Source organism: Schistocerca nitens, chromosome 7 (genome assembly GCF_023898315.1).
Source record: "Schistocerca nitens isolate TAMUIC-IGC-003100 chromosome 7, iqSchNite1.1, whole genome shotgun sequence".
NCBI classification, from domain to species: Eukaryota; Metazoa; Arthropoda; class Insecta; order Orthoptera; family Acrididae; genus Schistocerca; species Schistocerca nitens.
Genome location: NC_064620.1, coordinates 359,109,199 through 359,124,343, shown reverse-complemented (window position 1 = coordinate 359,124,343; position 15,145 = coordinate 359,109,199). Strand labels below are relative to the sequence as shown.

Below are 15,145 nucleotides of genomic sequence, written 5' to 3'. Positions count from 1 at the left end.
TTGGGGCGTGAGCGGAAGACGGCCTAACGGTGTGCGGGACCGTAGCCCAGCTTCATGGAGACGGTTGCGAATGGTCCTCGCCGATACCCCAGGAGCAACAGTGTCCCTAATTTGCTGGGAAGTGGCGGTGCGGTCCCCTACGGCACTGCGTAGGATCCTACGGTCTTGGCGTGAATCCGTGCGTCGCTGCGGTCCGGTCCCAGGTCGACGGGCACGTGCACCTTCCGCCGACCACTGGCGACAACATTGATGTACTGTGGAGACCTCACGCCCCACGTGTTGAGCAATTCGGCGGTACGTCCACCCGGCCTCCCGCATGCCCACTATACGCCCTCGCTCAAAGTCCGTCAACTGCACATATGGTTCACGTCCACGCTGTCGCGGCATGCTACCAGTGTTAAAGACTGCGATGGAGCTCCGTATGCCACGGCAAACTGGCTGACACTGACGGCGGCGGTGCACAAATGCTGCGCAGCTAGCGCCATTCGACGGCCAACACCGCGGTTCCTGGTGTGTCCGCTGTGCCGTGCGTGTGATCATTGCTTGTACAGCCCTCTCGCAGTGTCCGGAGCAAGTATGGTGGGTCTGACACACCGGTGTCAATGTGTTCTTTTTTCCATTTCCAGGAGTGTATTTATCCTTACTTCCTGGAAGTTCTTTAGACTTTCAGCTATTTTCTGATAACACCAATCAACACATGTTTCCGACGCTTTTCAGTTGCTTTATCTTCTTCTTCCGGCCGCCGTGCGTTCTCTTCTCCATGTGAAATGTTTCTTTTGCACCTTTTAACTGTTCACACCCTTGATAATCCTTCTGCTTCGAGCTAATCTTAAAATCTTTGCAAGTTCTTCTTTCTGTATTATACTTCAAGATACTGATAGTGTTTTCAGTATGATGGGCTCTTAGTAGAATTTTGATCTTAATTTTGTAAAGAAAGTGATCGGAATAATAAGTTTGCACCGCTGAAGACATTGCAATTTTGAATTTCCTTTTCTGCACATCCTGATATTGCTACATGATCGATCTGGAACTCTTAGTAGAGTGTTCGAAGATTCACACGTATTGTCTTTCCTTGGAACACGTTTAAGTGCTGTCGCAATTTTATCAGATCCAAACTCTTACGAATTTCCAATAGTCGTGCGTCACTAGGATTAGCCCTCTTGTGGGCTGGATAGCTCTTTCGTATGAAACTTCCTGGCAGATTAAAACTGTGTGCCCGACCGAGACTCGAACTCAGGACCTTTGCCTTTCGCGGGCAAGTGCTCTACCAACTTTTTTTTTTTTTTAGCACTTCCAACATTTTATTACAAAAGTCATGTCTTTGCTACTGCTCACAGTACAAAGAAATTCTGGCAGTAAGCAAAACCCTCATCTCACTTTGTGTAAGTGCAATAAATCTTGCATTTATTTGAAGATTTTCCCCTGGTTGAACTTGCGGCCCTGCTTGTCTGTGCCCGTCCACGAGAGGTACTGCTTCACCAGTGCCTTCGTTTCTCCTTTCTGGGATCCAGTTTGGTCCACTGGTAGGACTCATAGTCAACCTGCCAGTCTGGACTCAGATCAAATGCCAAGTCCTGTCCTCTCCACACCCAGATTCCTGAAATAGAGCTGTCGTTATCAGCACCAAACAGGCACATTGAGGCAAATGAATTCTTGCGCATTTTATCCAGACGCTGATACATGCCTGATATAAGGTTGCAGCTCATGAAAACCTTCTGCAACTCATCATTATATTTGTATTCACCAAGCCAGATTGAGTAATGCTCTGGATCAAACTTCTCCCAAAAATAAGGAATGGATTTACTCTCATCTTCGTTGGAACAGAAACGCTTGAAATCATCCATGTTGAATGTCCCTTTGGGAAGAGCTTCCAGGGGGTCCTTGGCTTTCGGCTCTGAAGCAACAGCTAAGTCCGACGCATCCATCTCCTCTGCAGGGTCAGGTTCCTCTTTCTTCTTGCTTTCCTTTTCCTTCTGTTGCTGCTGCTGACCCTCCCTCTGGCGTTTCTGCTTCTTCTCTTTTTTTGCACTGCCCGGCTGCTGCTGTTTGGTGGTAGCTTGGAATTCAGCAAATTTCTTTGGATCGAATTCTGCCTTCTTCTCACACAGTTTGAATTCACCAATAACAGCTTTTACTTGTGGTTGGTTGATAATGGTATTGAACCATCTGTTTACATTTTGATACGGCTTCCTAAAGGCAGGTCCAGAACATACTGATACAGGTGCAGCAGCGTACAGGCAACACAAATGTTTGCGAGGAATATGCGCTCCCCAACTAGGAAGGTACGTGTCAGGACGTGATTGTTCAGAGTTGTAAGTGCTTCCTTCACATCCTCCTTTGAACGTTCTGTTGCCTGCTTGTTGTACTGCATGATACCAATGCATGGGAACACCCATGTACAGGAGGCAGGGAGGATTTCACTGTCTGCAAAAGCCAGCCACTGCAACACCTGAGCACGCTCCAGGTCAGATTGACCCCTAAGCTGCGCATTCGCCACATAGTAAGCAATAGCATTGCTTTCAGTCAAGTAGTGGCCATCAGAGGATTCAAAAGCTGGAACCTTTCCTAGTGGAAACTTCTTTAAAAATGATTCAGTCTTGTTAGTTTCTCCAAAAACAAAGCCAGGAGCAACTTTCACATAGCTGCCAGCATATTGTGCCGCTATCAACACTTTATACGCTCGAAAATTCTCCGGGTAAGTATACAATGTCCCAGATTTTTTTATTTTTGTTTTTTTTTACTTTTTTACTTTTTTACCATTATTTTTTTCTTTTTATTTTCTTTTTTTTCTCTTATCTCTTTTCCTTCTTTAACTTTTAGAAAGTCCCTTAATAAAATGAAACTACAAAAAAAACTAAGTGCCACTGCCACTTTTCATCCTATAACAAAAAAATTTGGTCCACTTCAGGCGTTGGCTCCTGACTAAACCTACTCCAGACAGCTATCTATATACCAGGGGAAATATGGGAAATCAAGGTTAGGGCTATCCTTACAAACAAAACAAAATCTTCCTTTTCTGAATTTTATTTTTAGTTTTATTGTTTTTATTTTTTTTTATTTTTATTTTATTTTTTTATTTTTTTAGCTTTGTTGTGTAATTGATCAGAGGCCTTCTGCACCCCACTGGTAATATGTTGAGTCACGTCTTCTCGAAATTGATGTGTTCCGTTCAATTGGTCAGAAATGTTCATTGGTTCAAACAGGAAACCTTCTTCTCTCTTGGCTTAACACATTCCAGCTGCGAGGCGGGTCGTGGAAAGCACTCCCTAGGAAGTTCGAGAAAAATTGTCTGTATTTTGGGTGACGGACAACGACATAATGACGGTCATTGAGGTATGTCCAAAAATCGAGTACAGAGTCTACAGTTTGCCCAAATAGGTAGTGAAAGGCATGTCCGCGAATCCAATTCACAGCATTGGTCTTTGTCCGAGGAAAATAGTCACGTTCCGGAAATAATAATGAAAGGGGAGTAATCCGATCCGGAATGTCCCGCGTTAGAAAAGCCACAATACGACGAACCAAGTGCCAAACCTCCGCCGCCGGTCCGCAAACAAACCGATGTTCATCATTCTCTGGCACTCCACACGTGGAACATAGAGGTGATTGGGCGAGGTGGATACGATGAAGGCGAAATTGGTTGATTTGCTTACCATTGACAGTTAGGTACCAGACAGATTGAACATTCGTGTCAAGGTAAGAGGCGAACACCGCGCGCCATACATGACGCCAGTTAACCTGGGGGAACTTTTGTTCAATCGGGTTAGGTGGACGACCTAATTGGATGACATTGTATACTGCCTTTGTCTTGAGTAAAAGCTGTCTTGGTAAGGTGAGGCGTAGATAACTGAGTTCAAGAAAGAAGTATCGTATATAATGGAACTGGGCCGGAACATCCGAGATCATCACTGGGGCTGACAGTGAGACCGGCGAGCATGCCGACAGGAGGACACCAGTGAGGCTCGTTGGGCAACGTGTCCATACCGTCATCTGGGAGCTGACAAACAGGGCGCGAGCTCTATCCGGCACGTGAAGCAGACCTATCCCACCTCGTTCACGGGGAAGAGTAAGGGTTGCATAGTTAACTTTGAACAACAGCCCTAAACTGAGCTACCGAAGCACGACTCACGCCCGGTACTCACAGCTTTACTTCTGCCAGTATCTCCTCTCCTGCTTTCCAAACTTTACAGAAGCTCTCCTGCGAACCTTGCAGAACTAGCACTCCTGAAAGAAAGGATATTGCGGAGACATGGCTTAGCCACAGCCTGGGGGATGTTTCCAGAGTGAAATTTTCACTCTGCAGCGGAGTGTGCGCTGATATGAAACTTCCTGGCAGATTAAAACTGTGTGCCCGACCGAGACTCGAACTCGGGACCTTTGCCAGGCTGTGGCTAAGCCATGTCTCCGCAATATCCTTTCTTTCAGGAGTGCTAGTTCTGCAAGGTTCGCAGGAGAGCTTCTGTAAAGTTTGGAAGGTAGGAGACGAGATACTGGCAGAAGTAAAGCTGTGAGTACCGGCCGTGAGTCGCGCTTCGGTAGCTCATTGGTAGAGCACTTGCCCGCGAAAGGCAAAGGTCCCGAGTTCGAGTCTCTGTCGGGCACACAGTTTTAATCTGCCAGGAAGTTTCATACCAAAGAGCTATCCAGCCCACTAGAGGACTAATCCTAATGACGCACGACTATTGGAAGTTTCATATCAGCGCACACTCCGCTGCAAAGTGAAAATCTCATTCCAGCTCTTTGGTATGTTCGCAAATTTATTTACTTCCTGAGTTGAGCGTTGAAGTATCTAAGAAGCAGGATGACATTCTTCGTTGGAATCTTGGGTAGTACCTCCTCCAGGTCTTTCCAAAATTCTTCTATTCTCACAGGATCTGTTCTGTTAGTTTCATTCATGGGGGCATTTGCATTGACGATACTATATGTTATTAGCTTCCATAAGGGTAAGAGAGGATAACATACTATTTTTAGATCTGAAGTCAGCGATGGCTCCCAGGATTTGTTTATCCATTATAAAGCCTGTGGCGAGTTAAAATACACTCCTGGAAATTGAAATAAGAACACCGTGAATTCATTGTCCCAGGAAGGGGAAACTTTATTGACACATTCCTGGGGTCAGATACATCACATGATCACACTGACAGAACCACAGGCACATAGACACAGGCAACAGAGCATGCACAATGTCGGCACTAGTACAGTGTATATCCACCTTTCGCAGCAATGCAGGCTGCTATTCTCCCATGGAGACGATCGTAGAGATGCTGGATGTAGTCCTGTGGAATGGCTTGCCATGCCATTTCCACCTGGCGCCTCTGTTGGACCAGCGTTCGTGCTGGACGTGCAGACCGCGTGAGACGACGCTTCATCCAGTCCCAAACATGCTCAATGGGGGACAGATCCGGAGATCTTGCTGGCCAGGGTAGTTGACTTACACCTTCTAGAGCACGTTGGGTGGCACGGGATACATGCGGACGTGCATTGTCCTGTTGGAACAGCAAGTTCCCTTGCCGGTCTAGGAATGGTAGAACGATGGGTTCTATGACGGTTTGGATGTACCGTGCACTATTCAGTGTCCCCTCGACGATCACCAGTGGTGTACGGCCAGTGTAGGAGATCGCTCCCCACACCATGATGCCGGGTGTTGGCCCTGTGTGCCTCGGTCGTATGCAGTCCTGATTGTGGCGCTCACCTGCACGGCGCCAAACACGCATACGACCATTATTGGCACCAAGGCAGAAGCGACTCTCATCGCTGAAGACGACACGTCTCCATTCGTCCCTCCATTCACGCCTGTCGCGACACCACTGGAGGTGGGCTGCACGATGTTGGGGCGTGAGCGGAAGACGGCCTAACGGTGTGCGGGACCGTAGCCCAGCTTCATGGAGACGGTTGCGAATGGTCCTCGCCGATACCCCAGGAGCAACAGTGTCCCTAATTTGCTGGGAAGTGGCGGTGCGGTCCCCTACGGCACGGCGTAGGATCCTACGGTCTTGGCGTGCATCCGTGCGTCGCTGCGGTCCGGTCCCAGGTCGACGGGCACGTGCACCTTCCGCCGACCACTGGCGACAACATCGACGTACTGTGGAGACCTCACGCCCCACGTGTTGAGCAATTCGGCGGTACGTCCACCCGGCCTCCCGCATGCCCACTATACGCCCTCGCTCAAAGTCCGTCAACTGCACATACGGTTCACGTCCATGCTGTCGCGGCATGCTACCAGTGTTAAAGACTGCGATGGAGCTCCGTATGCCACGGCAAACTGGCTGACACTGACGGCGGCGGTGCACAAATGCTGCGCAGCTAGCGCCATTCGACGGCCAACACCGCGGTTCCTGGTGTGTCCGCTGTGCCGTGCGTGTGATCATTGCTTGTACAGCCCTCTCGCAGTGTCCGGAGCAAGTATGGTGGGTCTGACACACCGGTGTCAATGTGTTCTTTTTTCCATTTCCAGGAGTGTATATTCTTAATCACTCTGTGGGGGTCACCCACTACCGGGTTGGAGACTCCAACTGTTTAGTCAGCGATTAGTCCGAGCACCTTTGTGACGCCGTTAGACGCAATAAAACAGTATTCAAGATCATTCCATTTATTATTCAGAACACAAGTCGTTGATGTGTCTTCTGCGAATGCTGGTATCTGTGTAAACCGCTCAATCCAACAACGGAATCACAGCTGATGAGGACGCTGCATCAGCTCGGAGCAGAGGTCGATGATACCCTGGTGCGACGATTTACTTCCTGCTGACGAGGTAGGCACGCCCATCAGTAGTTCTGCTTCATTACGGCGAGGACTACAGCGGGTGTGTTTCAATCAAGCACCGTATTGGGGAGTACTCAGTCCCTCCTGCATCACTGGCCATTAGGAGGACAGCGGTGTCAGATGCCGTGATCTGCTGATGCTGGACCTGGCCGCCGGTACCGTAGGTTGCCATAAATGCGGCGTTGGCGTTAAAGGCAGCTCCTGTCCTGGACCGGAGCCGTTTTGGTAAACTCTGGACTATCCATCAATGCTGTCTATTGTGATGACTTCAGTACTGGATGCTAGACTTCGTTATTCGCGACTACGAATCACTGAACTTCTCGTGAAGCATAAGTGTTAAGACCAACATTGGTACAGTCTCACACACTTGATGTCTTGATGTCACGATACTATAACCAGAGAATCCAGCGCTAATGACATGAACGACATCGATCCTACCGGTCGAACGATTCAAGCTAGTGCGGGTGGAGTATGTATGTTGCTTAGGAGACGTTCCGCTCTACTGTGCCGTTAATAATGACCGAATCGTTTCTACTCTTCTCAAATTGTCAACAGGCATCAGTTTCGCTACATTTGCTTAACGAAGTTACTACAATGACGTAACTGCTTAATCAAACTCCTGTGAGCCAATGTTGCGTCCTACCTAGGGTCTCTTACATAATGTTACGAGGGTAACAAAGGCAGTGTCTTCTGTGCTCTTCTGAGCTCGCTTGCAGTCGCACACATGTAGGTCGAGGTTGGTGCCTTCCTGACCGAGTAACGGCGTTGACATGTTTGCGCTTCCCGGCTTCAGGGGCATTGATACTTCGGCGTGACTGTGACTGACCAATGCCGGTTGTTGGAACGTGGTGTGATGCTTACATAGAGTATTATGCTTGTAAGAGACGATCCATCACAGGGGCATACTACTGAAGTCTCGTGCTCCATGACAATGTCTACGCTGATTCTGCACACAACTATGTTGCTTCTTTGAGCCATCAAATTTTACCTCGCCCGCTATAATCCGCATTTTCAGGACATGGCACCGAGTGACGTCTTGTTGCGTCCCAAACTTGGGTATTGCTCGAGGGTTTCTGACAAGCGATCTAGCCAGCTGGCCTGTGGAAGAGAGAGCCTAGACCTGGCTATACTGTTAAATACCTGATTACATGAGGTAAGCATTGGAAGATAAATTGAGATAAAGTCAAGCAGATGTGGTTTGCAACTTATAAATTTATTTCAGAAACAATGTTAACTCTTGCTCTATTCGCATTAAAGGAGTTGTTCCCAAGAAAATACCAGATCTTAGTACAGAGACGGTATCTGGCTTGCACCGTCCCGTCTACTATGAAATGATACTGCACCCACGTCACAGCACGCAGAACTCCTCGCCCGCTCCCTTATGATCACACCAACTATGTTGATACTACACTGAGGTGGGAGGTAATGAGACAGACCGAGCGAGGTGGCGCAGTGGTTAGACACTGGACTCGCATTCGGGAGGACGACGGTTCAATCCCGCGTCCTGCCATCCTGATTTAGGTTTTCCGTGATTTCCCTAAATCACTCCAGGCAAATGCCGGGATGGTTCCTCTGAAAGGGCACGGCCGAATTCCTTCCCCATCCTTCCCTAATCCGATGAGACCGATGACCTCGCTGTCTGGTCTCCTTCCCCGAAACCAACCAACCAACCAATGAGACAGAGATATGCACATATTCATTTGGTGACACCATCGCGCACAAATGTATAAAAGGGCAGAGCATTGTCCGAGTTGTCATTTGTACTCAGGTGATTCATGCGAAAATGTTTCCCACGTGATTACGGCCGCACGAATTTGAGCACGGAATGGTGGTTGGAGCTAGACTCACGGGATATTCCATTTCGGAAATCGTTAGGGAATTCAATATTCCGAGATCCACAGTGTCAAGAGTGTGCCAAAAATACCAAATTTCAGGCATTACCTCTTACCACGCACAATGCACTTCAAAGTAGCGGCGTTTGCGTAGACTTGTCAGTGCTAACGGACAAGTAACACTGAGTGAAATAACAGTAGAAATCAACGTGCGACGTGTGACGCTTATGATAAGGATAGTGCGGCGACATTTGGCGTTAATGGGCTATGGCAGCAGATGACCGACGCGAGTGCCTTTGTTAACAGCAGGACATCGCCTACAGCACCTCTCCTGGATCCGTGACCATATCGGTTGGACCCTAGATCACTGGAAAACCGTGGCTTGTCAGAGGACTGCCGATTTTTGTTGGTAAGAGCTGACGGTAGGATTCCACTGTGGTGCAGACACCAAGAAGCCATGAACCCAAGTTGGCAACGAGATTATGGTCACGTGTCCATCGCAGACTTTCCAACTGGCAACGTGGTCGCTGGCTTTCGAATTTGCGAGGGTTATTTCAGTATTTATTGTCGCACCTGCGCGATTTTGGAAAGTAGGTGCATTGTGCATTGAGACGCTTATTCATGACATGAAGATCAATTTCTCGTACAGTGTCCTGAAGGCAAGACCAATTTGATCTGTTACTCTGCTATGCCACAATGTTCATTATGAGTTTGCGTCCATTACGTCCATTCGACTCAGTATTGCTGCTGTTTCTTTAAATTTTTATATGTGTTAAAATTTTTTATATGTGAGTGTATTGAAAAAAATAGAATAGTTATGTAAAATTTTGCTAAGGTAGTCATTATTTCTATTGTCGCCGCGTGTCCGTCACAAAGCTGTCGTATCTTTGTCACTGTTATGTCTTTATCGCACCAACACCGCGGCCATTCGATAGTGACCTGATGTTGCGATCTCGGCTGTATCTGGCATGTGGAGTAATGCCCCGTTTCTGTAATGTGGCTTCCGTATACACTGTATTTGCAAGTCCAGTTCCTCTAACACTTTCCCGAGTTCTTGCATCACCATGGCACTGCACATCGCATTTATCTGGTCATTTGTTTCTGTTGCACTGCCGTTGGGGTGCGCTTTGACTATTCATGAAAACTGCAGGGACCTAGTGAGAACATAGCTAGGAGGCGAGTCTAACCAGTATCACATACAATTCGGCCTTATGTCATCACTATTTGCCTGCACAGATGCTCAGTATCAAGTTTCTTCGTCCTCCTCTTAAAGATGACGTGAATTAGAGTCTGAAGTTCCTTTCTATTTGTAGGCAGGTTGTTGACACCGGGCTGAATATGATGAACTTCTTCCATGACACGAAAATTTATGGTACAGCCTTCTGATGAGTGAGCCTAACCAGGTGTCTTATTGCTATGGTTAAAACATTCATATCCTCCACCTTAACTAATCTCACTGCGTTTTCACACATTTCGTAAACAGGCCACGGGTCCGGCCACAAACTTATTCCATTTTACATTTCATGTCCTCAATGTTTATATCCTTTTCGTAATTCTCATTGCCATTTATAGGTTTTATGACCTCTGCATTTTCATAATTTTCCTCTGTTAGCCATTGCGTGCTGTCACACTCCGCTATGTTCTGCGTGGCTTCACACCTTGCATTCATTGCACTTTCAATTTTTTTTTTAATTTGTGGGTATGTCATTCTTTAAATCTTCCTTGTCTAGAGGTAGGCATGCTGTCCGTTCTTTATTTTCCTATTAGCCACTGCCAGAAACTCCGCTCCTCTTCGTTATTCTTATTGTTGACCTTTTTATTGTCCATCTCGTTATCGGCTTTGTGTATGTTGTCAGGCACGTTTTCGATTTGAGCCTTCTCGTTTTACCCTTCACATTAGACCAGAATTTCTTGGCTCTCTATGCGTCTCGCTCTCTTTTGGACGGAGGTTTCCGTTTCTTACAAAGATGACAGATAATTTTATAATCCATTTGATCCGTGGGCTCTGGTTTAACAGTTTTATTTCTGTATAATGTTTCATCTTATTCGACCGTCAACCTGACATTTGCTGCCTTTGTATTTACTCTGAGGTTTCCTGTGATGCTCGCCAGCAGATTACACAGTGGTTTAGAATTCATATTCGGTTCTTTGAATTTGCCGCTACAGGAACATTCTCTGAATTTGCCGTTATAGGAGCATTTGGTACGTCGCACAGTCTTTATCTCGTTGGTTGCATGATTTCTTCCTTTTCGCTGATGGAATGTACACTGGAGCTCCTTGATATTTTTAAAATTATTTTTTAGATGGTCGCGCTATCCACAGTGGGAGCATGTCGGTTTGTTTCCCTTATAGTACTTTGCAATTTGCACATATTAGTGGCAATTATAGCGTTTGGTGACTGCAACGTAGTTGTTCACAGTGGTTGATCGAAATCCAGTGTATATTCTTTTCGGTGTAACCAAATGTGCTCTGACTTTTGGATTTCCCTCCAGCAGCTCTCTCGTGGGCCTGTTTTGAAACTGACTTGTTTCTTCTAAGAACTGATATTGTCGTTCCGTCCAAGTTCTGTTCGTATAATGACTCAATTCTCTTTCTGGGGACGTCAAACACTATCAGTTTCGGCCTACGCTTCCTAAATGGCTCGCATACCATTTCTTTATTCAGCTACGAAATTTGTTTTACATTCCTGATGTCCTCTTCTATTTCTGTTTCATTTATGACTACATTGTGTGCTGTCTTCATTTTCTAGATTATTTTCTTTCTTCGGATTAATTAGCTCTGTCAGATGTGTGCGTATTTCCTTTGCACCTTTCTTGTCACTGGATTTAATGAATAGTATGCTTCTTTGCGTGGCCGGTGTTGTCTCAACCTCTGATTTAGTGGCAACCGTCTGAACGAGTGGAGCAATGGCTTCCATAATAGAGGAGGAACGGATCGTCTTGTATTTATTTTCTTCCCTAGGCCTGGCATTTTTTTCTTGGTTTATACATCCAGTCAATTTTGCGTGTTATGCTGCCTAATAAGTGTCACCATTGTGGTTACGCGGAATTCCTCATCAGTATACTGTATTATGTCCTCGAAGTCGTCTCACTCTACAATTTCAAACACAAATAATGACTTAGGCACTTGCATCCAGCCTGAGTGACTACACAACCTACGCAAGGCGAATTGGGAATTTTTAAAGGTAGAATTTAAAATACATCCACTGCAGGGTATCTGCTACTGAATTACTAGAGCAGATTTGAAGAATAGTGTTGTGTTCCCATTTGTCCAGGAGACTGGCAATATTGAAGTTAAAGAAGAAGAAAGTAGCAGATCCGGATAAATTCCTGGCAAAATAGCAACAGCTAGTGGACCAAATTGAGCCATATATAACAGTGTTATTAAGCGAATGTCGGTCGGGTGCACAGAATTTGAAAAATCTTGAGTAGCAGTATACTAAAAAAAAAAAAAAAAAAGGGAGAGGGGTTAGACAAAGACTCAAGAGAACCGAAATCTTCCACGGTGATTTGTTTGGTAAATTCTGCAGCCAAAGTAAAGGAGAGAGTTCGGTGCCGCCGCCTGAGTGACCACAGGCAGTGGGCTTGGGCCCACTGAAACCGGTTTCGAGAAATGGAAATCTACCGAGGATGCGATAAATCATGCAGTGAATATTGTGAACACCTCACTCGACAGGTATGTTATAGGCATAATGACTGATATAGCTGTGGCGTTCGATAGTTTGTGGCGGCCTATCCTTTTAAAAAGACTCAAACAGATAACAGTTGACGAGATTACTGCACAAACATGCAGGTGCAATTAGAATGTCCTGGTAAGAAAATTGTGAAGGTCATTGCAAAAGGCTGCGCACAGAGCTCTGTATGGTCCAGAGTTCTGGGACTTTGGGCTAGAGCCATTATTAAACCAGCTTCAGAGTACAACAAACGCTAGAAGTTGTATAGCATACTTTTACGATGTACTGATTACAAAATCTGCTAACACAAGGACTGACTTGGAGGAAACTAGTAGGGTAGTTCTTGAAGGACTAAGTAACAGATGTGTAGAAAACAAACTCATGATAACAGCTCACAAAGTAGTTTATATATTACTAAAAGGAACATTATCGAGAACGCGAAATTTCACAATCAGAATAAACGACCAAACTGTGAAACGAAAGACCGTATGTAGGTGCCGTGCAATTAACATCGACGAAAAGAAAAACTTTCATGCATATGTAGAAGTTGTCTGTCAGAGAGGCATTACAATCGGAAATAAAATAGCAAAAATCGCCAAGTACGTTTTCAGCTCTCTCTAAATGTAATAAGAATACATCACAATGCAATCTTACTTGCCCTTATGGACCACGGGTCGAGTGTTTGGGCTCATGGAGCCAAAAAACTAAGGGCAGCACAGGCTGTACGACGAGCACAGAAAAGTGTACACCAGCACCTGACGGGCGCGTATAGAACAACATCGACGGAGGCGCTGCTGGTGATACTGGGCTTGCTACCTCTAGATGTAGCAGTAAGAAAGAGAGGTGTACAATATTGGCTCAAAAAGCGCGAATATGACAAGGTACAAGATACTGGGCACACGGGCCGTTTGGAATAAGGATATGAAGGCTGACAGCTGAAATATCAGCTCATGAACTGCAAGCCCACATGGCTGAGCGACAACGAAGACCATACGGCACGATAACGAGGCGCGCCACGGCAGAACATCCACTTACATGTACATATTCTATGTAGGTTCTTTCCCTCTTAAATAGCATAATGCTTAGTTATTACTAATACATTTGAAACTGTGTTAAAATATTATGTGCTATATTCATGCCAATTCATGTGCAACAGAGTAAAAGAAAGTAGAAAAAAATTAAAAATTAAATTATCAGCGAGGAATTGTGCAAGCTGGTGGTGGCTTCATAATGGTGTGGGCTATGCTTAAATGGAACATACTGGGTCCTCTGGCCTAACTGAAACGATCATTGAATGCAAATGGTTATGTTCGGCTACGTGGAGACCATTTGTCGCCATTTATAGACTCCTCCGTTTCCCGAGCAACGATGGAATTTTTTATGGATGACAATGCGCCATGCCACCGGGACACAGTTGTTTGCGACTAGTTTGAAGAACATTCCGGACAATCAGAGCGAATGATATGACTACCCAGATCGCCCGACATGAGTCTCATCGAACATTTGTGGGAGATACTAGAGAGGCAAGTTCGTGCACATCCTGCACCGCCAGCACATCACAGTTATGGATGGCTGTAGAGGCAGCGTGGCTCAGTACTTCTGCAGATGACTTCCGACGACTTGTTGAGTCAATGCCACATCGAGCTACTGCACTACACCGGGCAAAAGGATGATGATGATTTTTGGTTTGTGGGACGCTCAACTGCTTGGTTATCAGCGCCCGTACAAATTCCCAACCTTTGCTCAGCCCAATATCGCCCCTTTCATGAATGCTGATGAAATGAAGAGGACAAGCACCCAATCATCCTGAGGCAGGTGAAAATCTCTGACCCCGCCGGGAACCGAACCCGGAACCCTGTGCTCAGAAAGCGAGAACGCGACCGCGAGACCACGAGCTGTGGACTGGGCAAAAGGAGGTCCGACACGATATTATAACGTATCCCTTCACTTTTGTCACTTCAGCAGTGTAATGCAGCTGCATCTGCTTATCACTGTATGGCTACTGATACTCCTGTTTTAGCCCTGCCTGGCTCTTGCTACTCTATACATCTCATTCGTAGCGTCCTGCTCACCTCCTCGCTACCCATTACTCTTCCTTCTGATCTGCTCTGCTTCTCTGTCTGGAACGTCCTGCTCCCAGGGTTTCATTCTCTCAGTTCATAATTTCCACACGTTATACCGCCTATCCCCGACATCATCTGATCCTGAACACATGCTTCCATTGCTTTGGCTCTAATTGTATTCTTCAGAGGTGTATGGAAGAAGAAAGGTGTCTCTCCTTATACAGGGTGTATCTCAATTAGTGACGTAACCGTATACAGTTGAAAGTACACGATACTAGAATCAAAAAAGTCTCAGTAAACATATGGTCCAAAATGCATACCTTAAGAGCTACGAGCAATTTTTCATCTTCTGTAAAGCAAATCTTTTCTACTGCAAGCTCTTTGTTCTCCATATTTTGAGAAGTGATAATATGGACCAAAACAAGAAAAAAGTTTTCAGTAAACATGTGCTCAAGATGCATACCTTAAGAGCTTTGAGCACTTGTTCATCTGCGGTACTTTGAAACACAACTCTCCTAATGAACAAGTGCTCCTAACTTTTAAGTTATGCATTTTAGAGCAAATGTTTACTGGAAGTTTTTTCTTGTGTTTGTCCATATTATCACTTCCCAAAATATGGAAAGCAAAGAGCTTGCAGTACAAGAGATTTGCTTCATAGTATCGAAGATGAAAAATTTCTCGTAGCTCTTAAGGTATGCATTTTGGACCCTATGTTTACTCAGACTTCCTTGCTTCTAGTATCGTCTACTTTCAGCTGTATGCGTTTACGCCATTAATTATGACACACCCTGTATAGTTACGCATTGCATCCTAAGCCT

The 15,145-nt window shown here is 45.8% G+C and overlaps 1 protein-coding gene across 1 annotated transcript; it reads right to left on the bottom strand.

Annotated features, from left to right (window-relative positions):
* Positions 1–1,302: 1,302 nt before the first annotated feature.
* Positions 1,303–2,719, bottom strand: LOC126195623 (elongation factor 1-gamma-like; the record flags this gene model as incomplete). The annotated part of the gene is given in 3 exon segments (XM_049934248.1): positions 1,303–1,493; positions 1,496–2,197; positions 2,200–2,719. Coding segments are annotated over 3 exon segments (1,311 nt in total), but the record flags the coding sequence as incomplete, so codon positions are not given.
* Positions 2,720–15,145: the final 12,426 nt, after the last annotated feature.